We start from the raw sequence: 24,173 nt of genomic DNA, 5'->3' as shown, positions 1-24,173 counted from the left end.
ATACTCTACACTACACTAAATCCTGGTGGTGCCTGGGTGGCTCAGTCAGTTAGGCACCAACTTCAGCCCAGGTCATGATCTCACGGTCCGTGGGTTTGAGCCCCACATCAGGCTCTGTGCTGACTGACAGCTCAGAGCCTGAAGCCTGCTTCAGAGTCTGTGTCTCCCTCCCTGCCTGCCCCTGCCCCTCCCACTCTGTCTCTCTCCATCTCTCAAAAATGAATAACCGTTAAAAAAATTTTTTTTAATAAAATAAAATAAATCCTTACACTTCTTGTTCTCCATGTAACTTTTCTGCCCGGTTAAGCTTCCCTAAGAAATACTTTCTGCTCCCTTGCCTTCCCTTCAAAATAAACCTGGGAAAATGCTTTAGAGGGATCCCTCCCAACCAGGCAAGTCACTCTGCCGGGATCCAAGGAGAAAAGACAAAGCTTTTGCCTGGGGCCACACTGATCTACTTCTGAAATGCTGCATCAGCAACCAACAAGCAAGTTACAGAATCTGTTGCAACAAGGAAAGACTTGTCAAAGGAGAGAGCATGTTTAAATCTTATACACACCTCAGTAAAAATAAAAGCTAGACTCAAGAATCAGTCACGTCTGCATCCTGGTTCAGCAGTTCACTATATATCCACACTCAACCAACACAACCTGCTGTAATATGACTGGTTTTCAAGACACTATTTCATAAAATTTTTTACTGCTAAGAAAACTCAAAGTTATAGACCCCCAATGATATATTAAGCCAGTGATGCCTTTGTAACTAGACATTCATTCCTTTTCCAATTACTTTGGTGGAACACATATAATTTTATAGCATGGCACTCTCAAAGACTCAAAACTATTCATTTCTAAACTAGAGGGAAAAAATAATAGACCGTTTATAAAGCTACCAAAAATATCTAGAAATTTCTTTTTACTATAGGAGAATTTAAATAGTAAATATAATTCTATTTATATTTTATAATATAATATATATTATATATCTACATATAAATATATACAAGTATATATACGATTATATACTAATTGAATTCTAAGTGTTTCCAAATCTGTCAAGAGAAAACAATTTCCAATTAATTCTTTATTTTTTTTTTTTAATTTTTTTTCAACGTTTTTTATTTATTTTTGGGACAGAGAGAGACAGAGCATGAACAGGGGAGGGGCAGAGAGAGAGGGAGACACAGAATCGGAAACAGGCTTCAGGCTCCGAGCCATCAGCCCAGAGCCTGCTCTCACGGACCGCGAGATCGTGACCTGGCTGAAGTCAGACGCTTAACCGACTGCGCCACCCAGGCGCCCCTCCAATTAATTCTTTAAAAATTCTTCCAAGATATCTTTTTATCACTTACCTCATGGAACATTAAAAAATAAGTTGTAAGGAAAACTGATTTAGTCCAAAGTCAAAAATTTCAAATCTGAGCATCTAGAGGATGAAGCTTACAAAGTGTTTTTAATCAACCAAACCCCAAGAAAAACAATCATACAATATAAACATATTGATATATTTACATTCATACATTAACACTTAGACATACCAAGTATCATATGCCTATAGAAGTTATTTTGATGAAATCCATAATATAGTTTGGTATATCCAAAATTCTTCACTATGGTTTAAAATGCAAAATCCAGGGGCAGCTGGGTGGCTCAGTCGGTTGAGCGTCCCACTTCAGCTCAGGTCATGATCTCACAGCTCGTGAGTTCGAGCCCCGCGTCAGGCTCTGTGCTGACAGCTCGGAGCCTGGAGCCTGCTTCAGATTCTGTGTCTCCCCCTCTCTCTCCCCCAACCTACTCGCATTGTCTCTGTCTCTCTCAAAAATAAATAAACATTAAAAAAAAATTTTTTTTTTTTAATGCAAAATCCAGAAGGGAGGTAAGGAAACAAATGAAAGTCCTATGCAAGCCTTTCAAATGTTTTTACAACAACACTTACCCACTCCCCCACTCCATAGAACCCTAGAGGCAGGTAAAGGGTAAAATGCAGAAAGGCCCACAGCGAATGAGGCCCGATTACAGATACACGCACACATGTGAATCATGCAGACAACAGCCAAAAGCAAGGCTCTGTTATGAAAAAATGGTTAAAATCACAGTGGAATCTGCTGCTATAATGAAATGTGGGGCCAGCATGATTCACAGATCACAACAGAATAATCCCCAAATCAGCTCTAGTCATTCTGCTGAAACAACCCTCCGCAAGGCTTACCCCAGTCCTCACGGCAGGGTCAGAAAGCCCTTGCAGAAACTCCTAAGAACGCCCTGCAGGAAGCAGACCTGCCCAGACAACAGTAAACAAGCTCTGAAGATTCTCTTGGAAAATCTACACAGCACAACTTCTGGACCCAAACATGGAAGAAACTAAAGGCTCCCCCAATAAGGATTTTGGAAGAATAACATTCGTAGCAAACTCCACACAGGAAAGCCAAGGGCTGCCTTGGGATTTTCACCAAATCAGAGTGTGCATTCAACTAGGCGGGAGCAGCCACATCAAGTAACTTAGAACCAAACACTCAACCAGAAAACACTAAAACCCCTAAATCATGACCCAATAATTTGTTTTTTCAAAAAGCTCTCTACTTGGTCTGCAAAGAGTTGGTCACAAACAATGTATCATATCATCTTTATTTTCTACAGATAAGAACATTTGAGATGAGAAAAGTTCACTTGGTCCTGCAAAATGCCAGATCGCAAATTATGACCTGTCTCTCAAACCTCACACTCTGTAGAACAAGCATTGAGTTTGGGAACCTCTTCCAAATCACAGACATCTGAGAAGCACAAGGGCTAACTGGATCAGCACGATGCATCGGGGTGCAAATAAATTTTGGTTCAACTGAGTGCTGTATCTTCATTTCATTAATATGCAAATGTAATTTCAATCCAAGTGTCACAAAGAGAAAAATGAGAACTTTCATGACTCAGCATTTCAGTTTGTTATGACAAAGAAATTAGGGGATAGGGTGCTTGGGTGGCTCAGTCAGTTAAGCTCCCAACTTCAGCTCAGGTCATGATCTCACAGTCTGTGGGTTCAAGCCCCGCGTCGGGCTCTGTGCTGACACCTCGGAACCTAGGGCCTCTTCGGATTCTGTGTCTCCTCCTCTCTCTACCTCTCCCCCGCTCACACTGTCTGTCTCTCTCTCAAAAATAAATGAACATTAAAAAATAATTAAAAAAAAAAAAAAACGAAGAAGTTATGGGCAATTTAGCGCAAGGAGAACTCAAGTTGCAGCTTTATTCTTGAGAAGAGGTAGTAAGTAAATAATGCACCTTTATCTACAAGTTTCAAAGTCCTGTGGAGCAGGGATAGAAACCGCATTTCAGAAATGCGCCAGAAGCGACAGGTGTTGAGCACCACAGCTCAGCTGTCAGTTGGACAGTAGTGATCAGGGAAGTGGAGGGTCAGGAAGGGCAGCAGGAACTGCGACCGATTCTGTGAAACAGAGCCTCAAAACTTAAACACAAAAAAGGAAACAGAACCTCACTAACGTAAGAGTACTACTGTGCACGGATACCCAAATGAACTCAGTCATTACCCTTCCACCACGCCCACAATGTTTTTCCCACAAGTACAAGTACAAGTCACAGGTGGGACTTCCTCACTCAATACCTTTCTCTTGAGTTCTCTCACTATGTGGGTGTTCTGTGATCGTACAAAACCGTAACATTTCTAACCAGCAAGAACACCTGAAATAAGGCAAAAAGATAATAAACCAAGGAAAATGTACCTCAAAAAAGTATCCTGAGGGGCGCTGGGGTGGCTCAGGCAGCTAAGCAACCAACTCTTCATTTCAGCTCAGGTCATGACTTCCCGGTTCCTGGGATCAAGCCCCGAGTCAGGCTGTCAACCGTGGAGCCTGCCTGGGGTTCTGTCTCTCCCTCTCTCTCTGCCCCTCCCCTGTGCACACTCTCTTACTCAAAATAAATAAACATTTAAAAAAAAAAAGTATCCTTAATATACAGAAACTTTCTGCACATCAGTAAGAACACAAATATGCCATTAGTGAAATGAATGAAAAAACAACAAATGAGCAGTATACATATAAAGGCACTCGCTCACTGATAATCCAACAAATGGGGCGTCTGGGTGGCTCAGTCAGTTAAGCATCCAACTTGCTTTCAAGCTCAGGTCATGATCTCAGGGTGCATGAGATCGAGCTCTGAGTCGGGTTCCACAGAGCCTGCCTTGGATTCTCTCTGTCCCTCTCTCTCTGCCCCTCCCCTGCTCACAGGCACTCTCTCTCTAAACAAATAAATAAACATTAAAAAAATAACAATGAGCTGTAATTTTTCAACGATCTGGCTGGCAAAGATGAAAATGGTTACCAAAGTCCATGTTGAGGAATGTGAAGAAAGGAACACCGTATGCAGGGCCAGTGTCGGCGGAAACTGCTAAACTCTTTCTAGACAGCAGTTAGGCAATTTGTATCAAAACCTTAAAAACCACATGCCTTGTGGGGCACCTGGGTGGCTCAATCGGATGAGCATCCGAGTTCCGCTCAGGTCATGATCTCACAGCTCGTGAGTTTAAGCCCCGCGTCAGGCTCTGTGCTGACAGCTCGGAGCCTAGAGCCTGCTTCCGATTCCTTGTCTCCCTCTCTCTGCCCTTCCCCTGCTCACGCTCTCTCCCTCTCTCTCAAAAATAAATAAACATTAAAAAATTAAAAACAAAACAAAACAAAACATGCCTTGTGACCAGTGATCCCACATCTTAGGACTTTAGCCTAAAGATAATCACATCCTAGTTATGAGCTGTGATCCACTGAGAACAGGAAGTGTGAGTTCAAGTGTTCACAACCTCCACAATTCCAACACCAGGAAATCCTTCTGTCATAATGAGAAGGAATCAGATCCCCATGAATGGAAAATGTATGAGCTAAGTGCTTCCTTGGTCAAGTGCTTTGTTTCACAGAGTTAATTTCAGTTCAAGTACCCAAATGATAAGCATAAGGCATTTTAAAAGTAATATAAACAGCCCTATTGCTTCCTTGATGTTTTTATACTGAGTTTAAGTCCTCTACTTAAAAACTTGTTCACTATTTATGCACATGTACGTGCGTCCAATATCACATAGGATCACACTGTGGCACTGGGGTCAGGCACATCTCTCTAACCCAAACACGCCTTTTCGGCAGAAAGGGAAAGAGGCCATCTCTGGAGCTTAGTGTCCTCATCCTCAAAAGCAGACTCGTGACTGCTGGGTGTTGAGCCTGGCTCCTAGAAAGCACTCAATAAAGGGCAGTTGTGGTGTCATCGTTGTTCCTATACCTAGAAGCGGCTGCTTCTCCTTTCTGTGGATTTTATGGGTTCTGCAGCCCCAACACACCTACCACCCAAGGAATCTCACCTAACTTGCTCTGTACTGCAAGACATCACCTGCACATCTACAACTAAATGCCTTATATAGTGGAACTGTATCATTACAGAGCTAACAGTACTGCAATACGTAAGCACTGCCCGATAAAAAGAGATCCGAGGGGTTGGAAACCATTTGGAATAGTTCTTGGAGGTGCCCCGTACATTAGATGCATGCATTTCTGTCTCTCCCACAAAAGACACTTCCCGTTTCCCAACACCAGCCTCCCTCCGTGGCTTCTGGCAGCAGCACTGGGCCTGTTTAGTAACAACCATCTCAAACCATCTTAGGCTCAGCCTCTCAGATTACCAACTGCACATGCTGCCAATCAAAAATAGTCAGAACTTGATTCTGTACATTCCCCAGTCTGCATTTCTACCCAGACCCTGAGCTTTGTCAGGCATGTGTAACAAATAATGTGTCACTTTAATAAGAAGTTGTAACATAATAGAGTTCCACTAAATATTATACTGAAATGATCACATTTAAGAGTGCTCATTTAGAAATCTAAAATAGAGTTTGTGATTCAGTTTCAGTATTAGCGTCAAAAGACTCGCCTGAGGTACTTTTATAACTTGAAAGGACGTGATCTGAAGTATCAAACTTATACTCATCTCTAGGGAAAAATATACATTTTAAGTTTGGCAAACAGCTCCCTTACTATGAACAATTTGATACCCTGCTAACCTTTACCTCAACTTATCCTTTTTATCAGTTTTATAAAGGCATATGCCTTAATACCATCTATTTCTAATAAATTTCTAACAAAATAAAACATAGAAACCCTGAATTATGACACTGTCTTTCGCTATCAGACTACCTACAATTGCTATTACGGGGGGGTAATGTGATCTGAACTGCAAAATATTTTGAAGAGATCCAGAATGTGCCACTGTGGCCTAAAAACTGCTTTCAGCTGCAAGCATCTGAGTTCCTGAAATCTCTTATCTGCCTAAAAGCAGAGCCTCTCAAAGAACTCAATCGACTTATGTCCCCTCCCTAGGAGCAATCAGGGAAGACTGACTCTTATCACCAGAGAGATGTCTCCACACCACACCTAAGCAGACATTGTCACAAAACTATCACATCGCCCATCTAGTCTCTAAGGGCCCATTTATCTTTCCAGAAAGTTATTTGTTTTTCTATAGGTGCTCTTTTTCTCTTCCCTTCTCTCATTTGTTTTCCCATGAATGTCCTTCTCCCCTCCCCTTCACCAATGAAGATGGTATATAAGCCACAAATTCTAACCCCCAATTTTCAGTGGCATATTTTCCTGTGATTAAATCTGCCTTTTCTCTTGTTTATGTATCTTTTGTCATCTTAATTTGCAGGCCCCAATTATTACACCTAAGATGGAGAAAATGCTTTTCCTACTGACAATTTAAATCTACAAAATACAGGGGCACCTGGGTGGCTCAGTCGGTTAAGCGGCCGACTTCAGCTCAGGTCATGATCTCGCGGTCCATGAGTTCAAGTCCCGTGTCAGGCTCTGTGCTGACAGCTCAGAGCCTGGAGCCTGTTTCAGATTCTGTGTCTCCCTCTCTCTGACCCTCCCCCATTCATGCTCTGTCTCTCTCTGTCTCAAAAATAAATAAACGTTAAAAAAAATTTTTTTTAAATAAATAAATCTACAAAATACATCCTATAAGTGCATGAGAATCATGCTTTCTTATTAATTGCAGTCAAAAGCAATTATATAATTAACATTTAACACTTCCTCTTTAAGTCTTCCTGTTTTCTCGCTTTTCTTTAAACTTCCTAGTAATCTTTGTTTCTAACTCTTAGATTGTTTTCAAGTATTATTCTTGTAAGTATAATTTGGCAGAAATAAAGTTTCCCTTTTCTACTTCTGACAAATCAGAACATATAATTGAGCATTAGAAACACTACTCTTAAAAAAAAAAGAAAAAAAAACTACTCTTTGCCATTTGATAAAAACCTCTCCAGTACAATCAAACTAAAACATCCTGTTGATTAAATAAAGCAAGTTGCTATCTCACCAACCACTGAGAACTGGAAGCTTTCTGAAATATACAGAATTAAGGCACCCGCACACATACACGTACACACACGTACACACACACGTACGTACACACACACACACGCAGGGTTACTTTGTACAAAACAATGAAAGCCAACCACAACCAGAGGTTGTTTTAAAACTGATCCAATAATGATAAAAATAAAATGACAAACCAAGAAAATTAGTCTAACCTGGCTCTGAGATACACACTTTTTACCAAGGTATGAAAAACAGACAACTCTCCCTGCAGGGAAATACCCTTTCTGCTCCGATGGCCACAACCACTCCCTTGGCAGTCAGTTGTTTCTCTTAAATTAACCTCAATTAGCTAACCTTGCATGGCTCAGAAAGCACCTGGATGCTGGTGCCCACAATGAAGACTCTCCACACAGCAGCCTTGGGTACCATAACACCATCACCCGTGTGCCCACTGCTTTACTAAAAAGCCACAATCAAGGGTCCATGGCAAGTTGGGCCAACAATCCTTGACTAGCCATATCAAAAGAAAAATTGCTGGGGTGTCCGGGTGATTCAGTTGGTCGAGTGTCCAACTCTTGAATTCGGCTCAGGTCATGAGCTCATGGTTCGTGGGTTCAAGCCCCACGTAGGGCTCTGTGCTGACCATGTGGAGCCTGCTTGGGATTCTCTCTCTCTCAAAAATAAATAAACATTTAAAAAATGTTTAAATAAGAAAAGTTGCTAAAATAGCATTCTGCTGAAATTACAACTGAATAGGGATAGGTTTAGTAGTAGACAGGGATAGATAAGGGAGCCGTGACCACATGCTTCAAGACTCCCTGTAGAGGCCCTGGGCCCTCCTGGGCCCTCCTACTCCTCAGAGTGGCCACCAGCATCCCCCCCACTCCCGCCCCTTCCACAGATTCAAGTGGGAGGCTATATAGCTGCAGGTGGGTTGGGGGTAAAGAAAGGACAAACACATTCCAGACCTGCCCATGCTAGGTGCCGTGAATAGATTCTCACAAACTGTTATCCAGTTCCTGATAAGGTCCCAATAAAAAGTCGGAGACAAAAATCTTTGGCGGAAACCCAGTTGGGACTCCTCTCACTCCCTCTCACTCTCTGAGAACTTTGTACTTTTGCTCAATAAACTCTATCACCGTGCTCGCTCTCTGCTGTATGAGATTCATTCTTCGACTCCATAAGACAAGGAAGGACCAGCGTCTCTCCCACCCAGCTATAACACAACTTTACAAGCCTGTCAACAACCTACGATGACAAACCAAGCTACTCCCTTGTGCGGGTTCAACTGACCATGCGCCTACTTACAAACCTCAGGGATGGTCCTCCACTGGCTACAAAACATCCAGATTTAACCATCTGGCCCCATTCCCTTTCCAGCTTCCTGTCCTACTACCGCACCTCAAACCAGTCACAAACTCCTGGCAGCAATCTTTCCCATCTCCCTCTGCTTGAAACAGCTTTCCTCTGCTTTCAGAACTACATGCTTCTCTTCCTCCAAGACTTGGGTTCAAATGTCCCCTCCTCCGGGAAATAAAATCATTTTCTCCACTGGGCATCCACAGCACATTATCACGCTCCTAGTGTTTACAGGTCTCTGTCCCAGCTTCACCATTAGCCTGTAGGGATGTAGAATCTGATGTCTTCAACTACAATTCAACATTAAACTTCCAGTCATAGAAGAGACAACAGGCACATAATAAATGTTGAGGAAATGGCCGAGTGCACAGATGAACAAAACAACCAACGAGCAAACAAATGAACACACCAACTAATGAACCTTCTAGTTGTGGCCTGGAGAGAGGAGACATTAATATTAATATGTCAGTAACATTAAGCCCTGGCTAATCCCCAAAGGACACCCTGAGCTCCTTACCTCCTTTCAGCTACTCTTAAACCCCACACATGTTCATTTCACTTCTCTGTATCTTCAAATACAATCCGCATCCTTAATCCACATTTTTACCACCTCAGAAGCTCCAGCTCTCTATTTCACAGTTGCCCTTGTGTAGTCCATGTAATAACCAACTTGCACTTGTTTCTATAAAGGCTCCCAAACAGACCATAAACCCTTTGGGCACAATTCTTTTGTCCTTGCAATCCCAGGGCCTCACATTGTCCTTGTAATCCCAGAGCCTAACACAGTGCCTGACAAATAGTACTCAATACATGAGACAAATAAATAAATGAAGAAAGGAAGATGTAACCATATTCACATCTTGCTTGTTACATTTTTTTCCTGTTTTGCTAAATCACCTGATTTTTCCACGTAAATTATATAATCAGAGAGAGAAGATGAGGGAAGAAAATATCATTTATAATCAAATCAGTACTTGAATAAAAACCTGTATCATACAAGTCTTTTGCTATATTAACATTCACAGATACTTCACCACCATCTTATTGTCTCTCAGTGTCTGTTCTCAATGCATAATAGTTTTGTTTTCTTTTTTTCTTAGAGAGACAGCGCATAAGCAGGGGAGAGTGGCAGAGAGAAAGGGACAGAGACAGAGAGAGAATCTTAAGCAGGCTCCACGCTCAGCACAGAGCCCAACAGAGGGGCTGGATCCTGGGATCATGACCCGAGCTGAAATCAAGAGTCAGATGCTCAACCGACTGAGCCACCCAGGTGCCCCTCAATGCATAATAGTTTAAAAAGCTTTCTAACTGAATAAAGTTGAACAAATCACAAAATATATAACGCTATTACTGCCAGTACCCATATCAGCCAGGCTCTGAGCCAAGATCTTTAATTCACTGTTTTTCTTAATCTTTATAAACACTCCAAAAGGTTGTGGAAAATGGAAAAAGGAAAATGGGAGTCTGAAAAAGGTTAGATCGCAAAGTCACTTAGCTGGTAAACTGGACCACCTACACTTGCACCCAGGTCTGTTCAGACCACATGCTTTTTGACTAAAATTTTAAAAATTCTAGGCCTGGGGCACCTGGGTGGCTCAGTGGGTTACACATCTGACTCTTGATTTCGGCTAAGGTCACGATCTCACGGTTTGTGAGTTTGAGCCCCAGGCCGCCCCCGCAACCAGGCTCCGTGCTGGTGGTACAGAGGCTGCTTGGGATTCTCTCTCCCTCTCTCTCTCTGCCCCTCCCATGCTCTCTCTCTCTCAAAATAAATAAACTGTGAATGAATGAATGAATGAATGAATGAAATTCTAGGCCTTATTTCTTAAAATTAGAATAAATGATGCAGACAGAATTTCAAAAGCCTATGCCTTCATCTTCACTATTACCAACTGCTCAAATATCATTCACCATTATTAGGTATCTTGTTGAATCCTTGTTAGCCACCAAATCACTAAAGAGCACAGAAGTCCCCAACCAAAACATATGCAGCCTTGGAAAGTCCCCTTAAGTGTGACAGCATCTGCTCCAGGCTCTTGATCCTACTGGGGCCCTCTTACTGCTGAGAATTAGGCAGCAATTCTCCAGCATGCCATTAAAACCACAAGAACTCAGGACGGTGAGGCTGTGGGGGAAGGGCACTCTGACCAGAGCAGGGTCAAATTCCCACAACTTTTCTATAGGACAATCTGTCAGCATACATTAATGTAAATATTTTTTTAAAAAGCATATCATTTGACACAGTAAGTCCACAGGGAAGAATGTATCCTAAGTAACTGGATAACACCCACAGATGTATAAATAAAAACCTAAAGGTCAAACAATAGTAGAATGATCAAATTATCCAAGGTACGGACACATGATGGCATATTATACAGTCACTGAAACATTAAAATGGTGATGAACCTGTGTATTTACTACTCTGCTAAATTTCCACAAAATACTGCCTCTGTAAAAAGCTGGTTACAAAACAGATTATCCTCTTTTTTAAAAAATTATACATGTACTTTTGAAAATCTATAAGAGAAAATATTAAAAGCATACAAGTACAATGGTGATCTAAGTGGTAAGATTATGTGTTTGAATAGAAAGTCAAAGAACTTCGCCCATCTTTATTTTTTTTAAGTTTATTTATTTGAGGGAGAGAGAGAGAAAGAAAGATTGAGCAGGTAAGGGAGGGGCAGGAAGAAGGAGAGAGAGAGAATCCCAAGCAGGCTCCATTCTGTCCACACTAAGCCCAATGCAGGGCTCAATCCCACGAACTGAACCATGAGATCACCTGAGCCAATACCAAAAGTCAGACACTTAACCAACTGAGCCACCCAGGCACCCCATCCGCAGTGGCCATTTTATTCTCTTTCCACAGTGGCCATTTTATTACTGATAAAATAACGAAATAGCAAAATATTTTTAATTAAATCTATCCCTTAAAAATGCCAAAGAGCTCGTGAGCAAAATCAATCAGATTTTTTTTTTCCCCTAGAGTTTTCCTTTTGATGCCTTCAAGTTTTTTAAATTGTTCATAGATAAGCGTGGAGTAAATTCAGAGGATTAAGCTGCAAGAGACTTCCCAGTTTTATCTCCTGTTTTCAATTCTTTACAGAATGATACATATTCTTGGACTTGGATTACATGATACATATTCTTGGACTTGGATGACATTGAAGGTTCAGTTTTTAGAATTCAAGCTCAGGTCCTTTCAGAAGTAAATAAAGAAAAGATGGTACCCAAAACCTCCATTAACTGATCACAGGACTCGCGGTGCCTGGGGTGGCTCAGTCATTAAGCGTCAGACTTCACCTCAGGTCATGATCTCACGGTTTGTGAGTTCTGTGAGTTCGAGCCCTGCATTGGGCTCTGTGCTGACAGCTCAGAGCCTGGAGCCTGCTTCAGAATCTGTGTCTTCCTCTCTCTGCCCTCCCTCCCTTGCTCACACCCTGTCTCTCTTTCTTTCTCTCTCTCAAAAATAAGTAAACATTAAAAAAAAATTTTTTTTAAGTTCTTACTATAATACACAAAGTGCACAAGATGAATCTTTGATGGATGAGGCAATATTTTCTATCAATCCCCATTACAAAGGTGGATCTCAAAAGACAAGATCCAAAAGTAGCAGATTTTTTTTCATTTTTATTCGCTTTTGAGAGACAGAGCATGTGCACAAGGGGGGAAGGGGCAAAGACAGAGGGAGACACAGAATCGGAGGCAGGCACCAGGCTCTGAGCTGTCAGCACAGAATCCGACGCAGGGCTCAAACTCATGAACTGTGAGATCACGACGTGAGCCAAAGTCAAACCCTTAACTGACTGAGCCACCCGGGTGCCCCAAGTAGCAGGTGTTTTTAAACACCTGACAAAATTAACTTCTAAATAAGAAAATGTCTTCCAAGATGATAATCGTACCCTACATACCTTAGGTCTGCAATAAATATTTCTTGATTTGAAAATAAACAGGGGGCGCTTGGATGGCTCGGTCGGTTAAGCGTCTGACTTCGGCTCAGGTCATGATCTCACAGTTTGCGAGCTCGAGCCCCGCGTCGGGCTCTGTGCTGACAGCTCAGAGCCTGGAGCCTGTTTCAGATTCTGTGTCTCCCTCTCTCTCTGCCCCTCCCCTGTTCATGCTCTCTCTCTGTCTCAAAAATAAATAAACATTTAAAAAAAGAAAAGAAAAGAAAAGAAAAGAAAAGAAAAGAAAAGAAAAGAAAAGAAAAGAAAAGAAACAGCAGGCAAACACTCTTCATTTTTCTTCTGATGAATACAATTTAAATATAGTAAAAATTCAAATAAACACCTAAAAAGAGAAACTACTTATAATAAACTACAAGCCTGAAGTTATACAAAATGTGTTCACTGACCTAAGTATGCAGAAAAACACAAATCTTGTTTATAGGGAACAGGTAGAGTTCCAAAAACCCACTTGTAAAGATGTATGAAATTCAGGGCACATTTCCCGCCAAAACCCTGTTACACGGGTAGTGAATTCCCGGCCTGATCCGTAAAGGGTAGTGAGAACTATTTATCCCACGCCTGTGTTTTACGTGGATAGCACTAGTGGTGTATGGGAAGAAACAGGTAATGCTAGAGGAATAAAAAGGGCTCTTCGTCACTTGTCACTCAGAGCAGAAGGCTCTCAGCTGAGTGCCTCTCCAGAGAGGCTCTCCAGCCAGGAGATAGATGCCACTCCCCAGGTCATACTGTCTCTTTCAGGAGACAGTCCAAGTCCTAAAGACCAGTCAGTGGAGGAAGCGGAGTTTAAAGGCCCTGCCCCCGTGCCTCAAGGTAAGATAACTCTGCAGGGCATCTCAGCTCCAGAGTTCCCTGTTGTAACTGCAGGGCAGTTCAACTCCTTGCTTTACTCAATCCTGCTTCCCTCGCTGCCCAGCTAGAGCATTCCCAGTAAAACTCCTACACATAAAATCTGTTTCAAAGACTGTTTCCAGAATCTAAGGCAAATAACTAACACTTAGTAAGCTCGCATTATAAGTCAAGCACTGTGCGTATACATACTTATACAGTATGTAAGTTATATGTATGTAATATATGTGATCTTGCGGTATTATGTATGGGTAGGTACTACAATCCCATTTTAAATATGCAGAAACTGAGTCTCGGAGACGTCAAATGACTTGCCCAAGATTATATCTATGCCTTCCAAATGCACAGCCAATCAATATGTAAACAAACTCTCGTATACTTATACTGTAAGTGTTGCTGAATGGAATGGATTAAGGCAGATTCAGCTACCCAGAGGTTCGGGCGGCAGTCAGGAATGAGTGGCGTGGTGACCCATGGTCATACATAAAACAGGAATTAATAAAAGGACTTGGGATCCAGGCCCATTGAAAACTACATACTATGATCAATGGTCCATATATTTTAGGCCCTCAGCAAAAAAGCAGTGGCCTAATGGAACCAGAATTCCAAAATGAAACTACATCGTAATAATCTACCGCATGATTCCTAGACCCTAAAAATAATGATTGGCAAACCTAGTCCACCTACAATCAAACGCTACAATATGTACACCGATGTTTACTATGTAGGAGGACCATAGCACTTCATCTTTTACTCCAATTCCTGCAAGAAGCTTCCTAAGCCAGTATCTAGAAATGCACTAATTAACTTATGAGGGGTACGAAGTCTTTACAATTAATACTCATCTTACCCAAGACGCACAACTGCACCCAGTGCAACTTCTTCCCCTATAACCATTCCATAGCTTCCCGAGCTTTCCCTGACAGTCTTCTTTTATACATTAAGCAGCTATTTACACGTACTGACAAAGAGTGAACAACTAAGAACTAATATTACCATGCCCCGGTGGCCATCCTGCCCAAGAATCACAAGACACAAAACAATTCTATCAACTCCAAACAAGTACAAACGACAACTACTGTTAACTTCATTAAATTTGCGTTTGCATTTGTAGATCACAACTGACTTGAGCAATGAGAACAAACTGTTTAAAAGTTTAAGAGAATTCAGATTCAGCACATCCTCAAAATAATCACTTAATTTGTAATATTCATAACTGCAAAATCTAATGTCACAAGTTAAAAAAATCAAAATATACTTAGAAATACTATAATAGTGCAATCAATGTCATTCTAAAATTCAAAAATAATTGGGCCTTAGCAGCTGATTCTTGAGAGTTTGCATATCTGTTGCCCCTTCCTTTAAAACTCAAAAATGCCACTTCTACCCCAACATTAGAAAGCATAGCTTTAAATGGCAAACACACACACACACACGCATATTTGTAATTTCCTTATTTATCAATTTTGCACACAAGAGGCCTTAGCACCCATGTTCAGTTACCAACTGCAGTGACAAGTTCTTCAAATTAAAATGGATCACAGAGACTTCACACCATGGCACAACCAAATATGGAATCCTAAAATACAGCTTACTGATCAAAGTCTGTATCTTCTCTAACCCTGACAATGGCAATGTTTGGCCCAGTTCTTACCTTTTTCTCCATTCACCTCATAAAACAAGTTCCAAATCAGAAATACACAGTTCCACACAGATAGACACAGAACTGCTAAATATACCTGAGTTTGACACTGCAGAGGAGAGTAATAATAGTGACACCATAACCAGCTTAAAGTTTACAGAGGAGGAGGTATCACCAGCCTAAGAAAAAGTATTTCCTCGCACGGCTGTAAAGTGGTTTAATCTTTTGGAGAAAAAGATAAACAGCTGGGAATGCAAGCTGGTGCAGCCACTCTGGAAAACAGTATGCAGGTTCCTCAAAAAACTAAAAATGGAACCACCCTACGACCCAGCAAATGCACTACTAGGTATTTATCCAAGGGATACAGGTGTGCTATTTCGAAGGGACACATGCACCCCCATGTTTATAGCAGCACTATCAACAATAGCCAAAGTATGGAAAGAGCCCAAATGTCCATCAATGGATGAATGGATAAAGAAGATGTGGTGTATATATATACAATGGAGTATTACTCGGCTATCAAAAAGAATGAAATCTTGCTATTTGCAACTATGTCAATGGAACTGGAGGGAATTATGCTAAGTGAAATTAGTCAGAGAAAGACAAATATCATATGACTTCACTCATATGAGAACTGTCAGAGACAAAACAGATGAGCATAAGGGAAGGGAAGCAAAAATAATATAAAATCAGGGAGGGGGACAAAACATAAAACACTCTGAAATATGGAGAACAAACAGAGGATTACTGGAGGGGTTGTGGGAGGGGAGATGGGCTAAATGGGTAAGGGGCACTGAGGAATCTACTCCTGAAATCACTGTTGCACTATATGCTAACTAATTTGGATGTAAATTAAAAAACAATAAAATTTAAAAAAAAAATAATAAGTAAACAGCCATCGTGAAGCTTCATACAGACAAAAAATAAAAAGGTACACCAGAACTGGAATGCGAGCTCCATGAGGACTAGGATGTCCTCTCTTGATTACCACTGTACCCTTTCATACTTACCACAGTACTTGTAACACTGTTTAATATTTTTTGAAGGAATGAATGATAGCTATCATCACTCATTGATCACTTTTCTTAAAAAACTTTACTAAGCATGTTAAAAGCTTAACAAGCCTTTAAAACAAGAACTGCAAACCGGAGAAGAAAGTAACACTCTGAGCCTCAGAATAACTCTATTGGGGGGGGGGGGGGGGGGGAGCAATGGAATATATACAATTATTTTTTTCAATTTTACAGGCGAGGAAATCAAGTGTCAGAAAGACTGACCTTCCCAAGAAGACAGAGCTCTAAAAGGCTAAACCACCAGTCTGTCTTCCTTCCCCTATGCCACATCAATACCAAAATGAAGTTCAGAGCTAGGAAAACAAAAGAACATGGATGGAGAAGACAGTCTGGCCAAAAATTGTATTATCAAACATTCAAAACTAGGCTGTCTGTTCCTGGAAAAAAAGAAAACTTTCCTACATCACTATTGCGGAGATACAGCCAATGGGGCCTATGGTTCTGTTCTTAATTGGCTACACTTCAATCTCCTACGTTCAGAGCACTGTGGGGCTCTTCTGAGTCCAGGTGCCTCTTTAAAAAAAGTGACTGATCTGCATGAAGAATGGCTTCAAAAGCTGAAAAGCTACAAGTTAAAAGTCAGAAATAAAGCTCCTAATATCCCTTCGTTAAAATATACCTCTATTCCCTTCCCTGAAAAACTGCTTGACCAGAGGAATTCAAAGAACTGTCCAAGTAAGAAAAAAGTGTTTGGCCGGCACCCGATAACAAAAATCGTGTCTCTCTAGTGACAACGTCAATCTGTCACATCTTCAGTATTCCCTAAGTGCCCTTCAAAAGGTGCATTAAGGTACTGCCTAAGATTAGCAGGCTTCCTTCTAAAACTGTGAAACAGAATCATACAGACGATGATTTTTTTTTTTTTTTTTTAACTCCGGTCTGAGAACGGAAGTCAAGTTCAGATTCTCTTCCTTCCTCAAGCGAGTAAGAGAATTAAAGAGCGCGCGCGCGCACAAGCACGCACACACATACGCCCTATAGTAAAAATGTCTCGGGGCCTCTTCACCTGTGGCAGTCGCCGCAGCAAGCCTCGATTTGTTGGGATTTGAGGCTCTTCCCCACGCAGGGAAAAGGCGGGTGGGTGAGGGGGGCACAGGGGAGAATGAACTGGTGCCTAAGTTTCCAAGCGGATCATTCTTTTCAACTTGGGCAGCTCTTTCCTTCCCCCCACCCCCCAACCCGCCGCTCCCCCAACGGGCCGCAGCACACAGTCGGCTCCGCCAGAACCCGCAGGGCCCGAGGGGAGCACTGCCGCCGCCGCCGCCGAGCCCCGGGGCACCCCCTCGGCGTCGGAGGCGCAGGCGGCCCCTGGTTCTCGGCCCGGGAGCGGCGCAGACCCCGGGCACGGGCCGCAGATCAGTCGTCGCCGCCGGGCGTGGGGACCGGGAAGGGACAGCCGCCGCGGGGCGGAGGGGCGGGGTGAGCACTTCCTGACTCTCGCATTGTCCACGCACCGCCCGCGCCGCCCCGGGCCCCGCCACCGCGCCTTCCCCGTCGGGGAGGAAGTTGGCGTTCGCCCCGCCAGCCCCGTCTTACCGTTCTTGGCGTCGCCCGCGGCAGCAGCCCCCGAGGCGGCCGCGGCGTTGGCGGCGCCAGTCCCCGCGCCTCCGGTGCCCGCCGCGCCCCCGGTGCCCGCCGCGCCCGCCGCCACCGCTCCACAGCCGGCCGCCGCCGCCAGGCCCCCCCCGGCCGCCGCGCCCGCCGCGCCCGCCGCTGCCAGGGCCCCGGCTCCATTTTCCTGCTCGTCCCCGCTGCTGTTGGCGCGCTTGTTTTTGCGGCCGCCTTTGCTGTTTTTGGGGTTGGGCATCTCGCGAGCGTCCAGGTGCCCGGCGTCAAGGAAGGCGGCTCCCCGCCGCACGGCCGCTCCCGGCCCGCGCGGCGCCGGCTCCGGGAGGAAGAGAATGGAGGGCGCGGGCCGGCGGCTCCTTCGGCGCCCGTCTAGCCGCGCGGCCCGCGCCGCGCCATCCCGGCCGCCGCGCCCTCCCCGGCTTCCTGGAGCCGGCGCGCGGCCACCCGAGGCTCGCAGCCGCGCGAGCGCGGCGGGCTCGGGACCCGAGCTAGACGCTCCCGAGCCGGAGGGAAAAGGCGGGTCTCCGGCTTGTTTTGATTCGGCTTCGCTGACACGCTCTGGCCCCGCCCCCGCCCGTGACGACACTGGGGATTCGGCCTGGCCGCGCCCACCAGGTGACCTCAAGGCGGACCGGCCCGCCCGCGTGACGTCACGCCCCGCGCGAGCCGGCCACGTTCGAGTGACGTCATTCTGGCGCCCTCACCGCGGGCCTGCGAAGCTATTGGCCGTGCGCGAAGCCACCTTCCTGAAGTGACCTCCTACACCAATCCGGTGGCATCTGGCGTAGTTATTCGGTGGCCTCCCGACCTTCATGTAATTGAGGCTTAGAACAATATGGTCCTGAAAAATAGGCGGGTGACTAGAAGAAGGGAAAACAAAGGATTTTGGATTAATAATCCATCAAAAGACCTTACCCTTCAAGAACAGTTTTAGGGTCAGTAATTATAGAAATAGGATCGAGGTCCCAGACAATGGGGATGAACAGCAGGGTCCCTGAATGAGAAGCCGGCACAGTGTAGTGGTGAAAGTAATTCATACAAACAGGACCCACCATCCAGGGATAAAACTAAATGTTGCCTGTGACCACTGGGCAGGACCTGCTTGGGAGGAAACCCAATCCCTGTGGGCTGAGCTGTCCCAGAAGAGAGATAGCTGCGTTGGAAGCAGGCTAAGATTAAAACGTGACGCCTCTGAAGAGAGGCAGTGACCTGAGAGCAGGAGACCCCTGGGAAGAGTTCTGCATGGTTTCTCTTTTCTGCAACTTTATTCTGCCTTTTCACAGACCAGCTCCTTCCCATATCTCAGGTTCCAGATCAAACACCCTTCCTTCAGGATGTTATAGTAGAGCTCCTACCTTCCGGGAGGAGCTGTGAGAAGTATCACTGATAATTTTTCTCATCCATCTCTCATTTTGTTGACGACGTATACGTTTACTTGTTTCCTAGCTATCTCCTTCTCATTCTCGGGAAAGCTCCACAGGTAGTAGGTTTTATCCGTCTTGGGCACCTCAGGGAGCAGCTAGCATATATTTGTTGAATGTATAAATTAGGTTATTTTCCCCATGAGCTATGGAAGAAAACTATTTTAGTTGACAATTTACAGTTTTCCTCTCCTCTAGTGTAAACTTTAATTAACCCAGCTCTTCAGTAAAGGCTCAGTGGCTGTGTTATAAAGCATAAAGGGACAGACAGGGATGTGCAGAGAAGAGAACTCTCCCTCTCAGGCTCACCTAATGGAGAGATTCTGACTGGGAGCTCCCAGGTTCATAGGAGAGTCCATAGCAGAGCTTGGAGCTATAGGGAGGAGCACTGGATACTCAGGGGTAATTGCTGGTTGGACTTTTCAGTAGGAAAATGATGAACCTTTTAATTCCCCAATACATATGGAGAGTTACATTAGATAAATAAATATTTTGTGCCTATATTTTCACATCTATTTCTCCCCCACCCTGACATTTTCTAAGCACTAGAGGAACAGAGATTGAGTCTATCTTTCTAGCTAACTCGGCAGAGTCTAGCAAAAAACCTGACCCACAGTAAGTGGTGAAGAAAATCTGTTGAGTGGAGGTTGCGTAATGCACTTTTCTCTGGCTACATTTTTCTGAACCTTGAAGTCTCAACCTAAACCATCCATTCTCTAGGAAGTCTACTCTGACAGCCCAAAGTGAGATTCGCCCCCAAGTGCTCCCTGTTACCATCCCTACCAAAACTCCATGCACACACGTATTGAAGATGCCTGTTTACTTGTCTCTGGCCCGGGCCCCCACTGGACTACCAGCTATGTGATGGCAGAAACTGTGTCTTACTTTCTGCCTCACTGAATCCTTGTTGCCTAGTTCAGTGCATGGTATAGAGTAAGTATATGAGAAGTGCATGAATAAATGAATGGACAAATGCTTTGAAGGTATATGAAGCAGGATTTGGTCACCACTTGGCCCCGGGAAGTCAAACAATACTGAAAACTGGAGGAAATGCTGACAGTGTGTAATTAGAGACTTCACAGGGAGAATGGAGGAGCTGGGGATGAAGATAATGAGGTAATGTGGCCTATTCAGATTTAGCTTAATTTCATTACTGAGATCCCTCACTAGAGGTGGCTGAGACGTCTCACCTTGCCTTGGGCCTTTCTTTCTTTTTCTTCTTTTTTTTTGAGTGGTGAGAATGAAGAGTTTTTCTTTTAATTTTTTTTTTAACATTTATTTATTATTGAGACACAGAGACAGAGCATGAGCATGGGAGGGGCAGAGAGAGAGAGAGACACAGAATCGGAAGCAGGCTCCAGGCTCTGAGCTGTTAGCACAGAGCCCCACGCGGGGCTCAAACTCACGGACCGCGAGATCATGACCTGAGCCGAAGCCGGACACTCAACCAACTGAGCCACCCAGGCGCCCTGAGAATGAAGAAATTTTATATTAGAATACCGGAAAATGGAGATAACTATTCTCTTGAATAAACACATTGCTGTCATGCCATATTGGATCAGAGTAAGTATGCCTGTACCCTGCAGACAGATGTTCATTCCAGCTGCCTCCCACCTCTAGATGAGACTTAAGGATTGGAAGTTTTCCCACAAAAAATGTCATAATTAACTCAAAGCACACAGCCATCCAACCAGTTGCTTTTCTTATTCATTGTGTGAGCCACCTCCTCCTCATTCAAACTAAAACAAACTCAAAAGGAGGAAGGAGAAGCTGGGCCACTTCTTCCATTCTTAACCATGCTCATCTGTTTTTAGCCTTAGTCAAATTTGATGCAGAGACAACGGTAAAGGACTCCATTTCCTACTTCCAAACAACATGTGGGATTTCCTTGGAATCCTAGCCCTTTATCTTTCCCTTTTTACATGATTTTTGAAGAAGAGAGAAAGGGAGAAAGCCTGTCCAAAGAGCAAAAGATGGATGGTGGGTGACCCAAAGCCCTCCCCTCAGATGCTTCCAGAAGAAAATGTGAAGAGTTCTAGGAAACCATGGAAGCCTCTATGCTCTGTACATCCACACTTGGCTTCTGTTTAATTTCTATGATCAACCCATGTGTTCTGAAGTAAACTTTCAAAAAAAGTATACCTATACCCAAGGTTTCCTTCCCCCAAACTTTATCACCCACTCCAAACCACATCTTTGCAAAATTGAATAAAACACAGCAACAATCCAGGTCATCAGAGGTAAACAATCGATAGCCTTGAGAAAAGGGACAAGCTAATCTTCAGGACTGGATCAGAATAAATGGTCATTGTTTCAGCGTTCTTGTTCTGTTTGCGTTTTTGCTTGACCTGTGTGCCTGTCTTCTGAACTCTTGGGGTCAACTAAGTCCTTTGGGCTAGAATTGGGCTGATCTGCTAAAGTCATTTCAAGTAAATATACCTTGAGCAATGCCTATTATCTCTATGGACCAGGGTTTTTTGTTTTTGTTTTCGTTTTGTTTTTTTCTAGAAATAGCCTCTCCTATGCCCAGAGGTTTACTTTGAGGAATAGTAATAGTTGTGATTACCAAGACTTTTAACAAAATGCAATACTCATGCAAATTAGGACATGAATTATTAAATGCCATAGATCTGCTCTCCTATTAAACTGTTCCCAATTATCAATATTAACATTTTTCTCAACTGTGTACTCTCATAATCTGTTTCCAGGCCTTTATTTTGACTTTTACATTATTTCCATAACCTACAAAAGCAGTCATATAAAAGAATAGAATTATCTCAGTGCCCCCTGAACTTGCTACCTACCACAGCCTCGGTGCCTTCTTTGCTCATACTGTTGTTCCAACTCAGCATCAACACTGTCATGAACCCCAATAACCTAAATAGGACTCTCCTTTCAAGAGACACATCCATAATCTTTCCCAGGACAGACATCCCTGGACTCCTACCATTCAAGACTAGTTTACTTCACACCTCTGTGCGCTCACCACCTGGCTTCCAAACTGTGGCTCATAGTCTCTTTGCACGCTATGAGATCAGTTCAGAGGGTTCCTACCAGCATGTTTTGAAAACTGAAACAGAAGAGAAAATATCAATGCATTGCATATAGATATTAAGTATTGTTTTGTAAAACATACATACTATCTTTGTAAAATTTTGTTTACACACACACACACAGAGTCTTGTTGTATAGTCCATTTCTTACTGCGGTGGCAAGCCAAAAAATCTGGAAGCCACTGACTATACCATACCACGAAGTATTGGATTTGTATGGGCTGTCTTTCCATGGTTTTCTCACCTCAGGAAGAGCATTTTCTCCCTCCAAGTATATATTAAATTCTGCAAAGGAAGGCATCATATCTTTTATCTTTTCTACGTCTTCCAATGAAGCTACCATTACAAGAGTTTTTGACTGCATGTTCCATACATATGTAAAAACAAACCAAACTTGCGAGACCTGGGTGGTTCAGTTGGTTGAGCATCAGACTTCCGCTCAGGTCATGATCTCACGGTTCATGGGTTCATGCCCCACATCGGAATTCAGCACAAAGAGTGCTTCGGATCCTCTGTTCCCTTCTCTCTACACCTCCTTGCTTGCGCTGTTCCCAAAATAATAAATATTAAAAAAAAATCAAAAACTGAAATTCTATTGGGGGAGGGGTGGGCAACACAACAACACAGAGGAAACAAATACAAATTAATCAACCGTTAACCTGAAAATTAAAAAAAATTTTAAAAGATGGGTAGGCTGCATTTTGTTTTGTTTTGTTTCCTCTGATTTTGGAGGGGGAATGGTGCCCTCAGATCCCCAGAAGGTAGAGGGGTAATGGAGGCTAAATTGTCAAAGAAGTCTTCACAGGGAAACATGAAGATTAGTCTTTTATAAATTTTTTTTTTTCAACGTTTTATTTATTTTTGGGACAGAGAGAGACAGAGCATGAACGGGGGAGGGGCAGAGAGAGAGGGAGACACAGAATCGGAAACAGTCTCCAGGTTCTGAGCCATCAGCCCAGAGCCCGACGCGGGGCTCGAACTCACGGACCGCGAGATCGTGACCTGGCTGAAGTCGGACGCTTAACCGACTGCGCCACCCAGGCGCCCGGAAGATTAGTCTTTTAAAAGGGCTTGAAATCAGGGGCAACCTGCTGGCTCAGTTAGAAGAGTGTGCAACTCTTGATCTCAGGGGGTTGAGTTCGAGCCCCACGTTGGGTATAGACATTACTAAAAATAAACAAACTTTAAAAATAAATAAAAAATAAAAGGAAATGAAAGCAAGAATGAGTACAGAATCTACAGAGGGAAGAGAGGAGGCCGTAGGGACTCTGGTGTTTGTTTGGCCAAGTTGGGAAACAGATCACAATGGACACACAGCTGTTTGTAGTCCAGGCCTTGATAACTGATACAGAAGTTAGAACGCACCGTCCCGCTCTCCCTTCCGTGCTTTCTTTTTTCTGATAGTATTTAATTACTATGGCACATATTGTTTACTTTTATTACTGTATGGTATATTTCATTGTTATGTTTATTTACTTTGTGTGCTTTCTGTTTTTCCTCTCTGGAATGGAGGTTTCAAGAAAGTGAAGGTTTCTCTGTTGAATCCGCAGTGCCCAAATCAGCACCTAGCACAAAATAAGACTTTAACACATAGTTGTGGAATTAAAGAACATGTAAAAGAACATCTAAAAGAAATAACCCAAACCAGATCTGACCTCAAAAAAAAAGAAAGAAAACAAAACAAAAGAGCCATCTAAGCCCACATTGCTATGCTCTTGGTAGACATAACATCCTTCCCAGCTGGCTAGCATATTTAAACCAAAACTGGGGGCTCTGTTTGAGGCCAGCTTTTACAGCAGGGGGCCATGGCATAGCAATATCTTCCTCAGCAATTGCAATGACCAGGCAACTATCAATTTCTATACCTTGTATTTCTGACATCTCCTCT

At 43.4% G+C, this 24,173-nt stretch overlaps 1 protein-coding gene across 3 annotated transcripts in view; it reads right to left on the bottom strand.

Moving 5' to 3' along the window:
* HECA (HECA ribonucleoprotein granule regulator) overlaps nt 1-18,367 on the bottom strand; it is a 50,690-nt gene extending 32,323 nt beyond the window's left edge. For 2 of the 3 annotated variants that reach the window (XM_086707982.1, XM_086707983.1), the window contains exon 1: nt 17,779-18,367. In XM_086707982.1, the coding sequence (XP_086564108.1) occupies nt 17,779-18,049 (271 nt within the window). In that variant the 5' untranslated portion in view covers nt 18,050-18,367. The remainder of the gene's footprint in view (nt 1-17,778) is intronic. The other variant, XM_086707984.1, reaches the window with a different exon arrangement.
* Between the last annotated feature and the right edge of the window lie 5,806 nt (nt 18,368-24,173).

This window comes from Puma concolor, chromosome B2 (genome assembly GCF_028749965.1).
Source record: "Puma concolor isolate L17-30 chromosome B2, mPumCon1.1.hap2, whole genome shotgun sequence".
Lineage (NCBI taxonomy): Eukaryota > Metazoa > Chordata > Mammalia > Carnivora > Felidae > Puma > Puma concolor.
The sequence above is the reverse complement of the archived record's forward strand: the minus strand, read 5'-3'. Positions and strand labels throughout refer to the sequence as shown.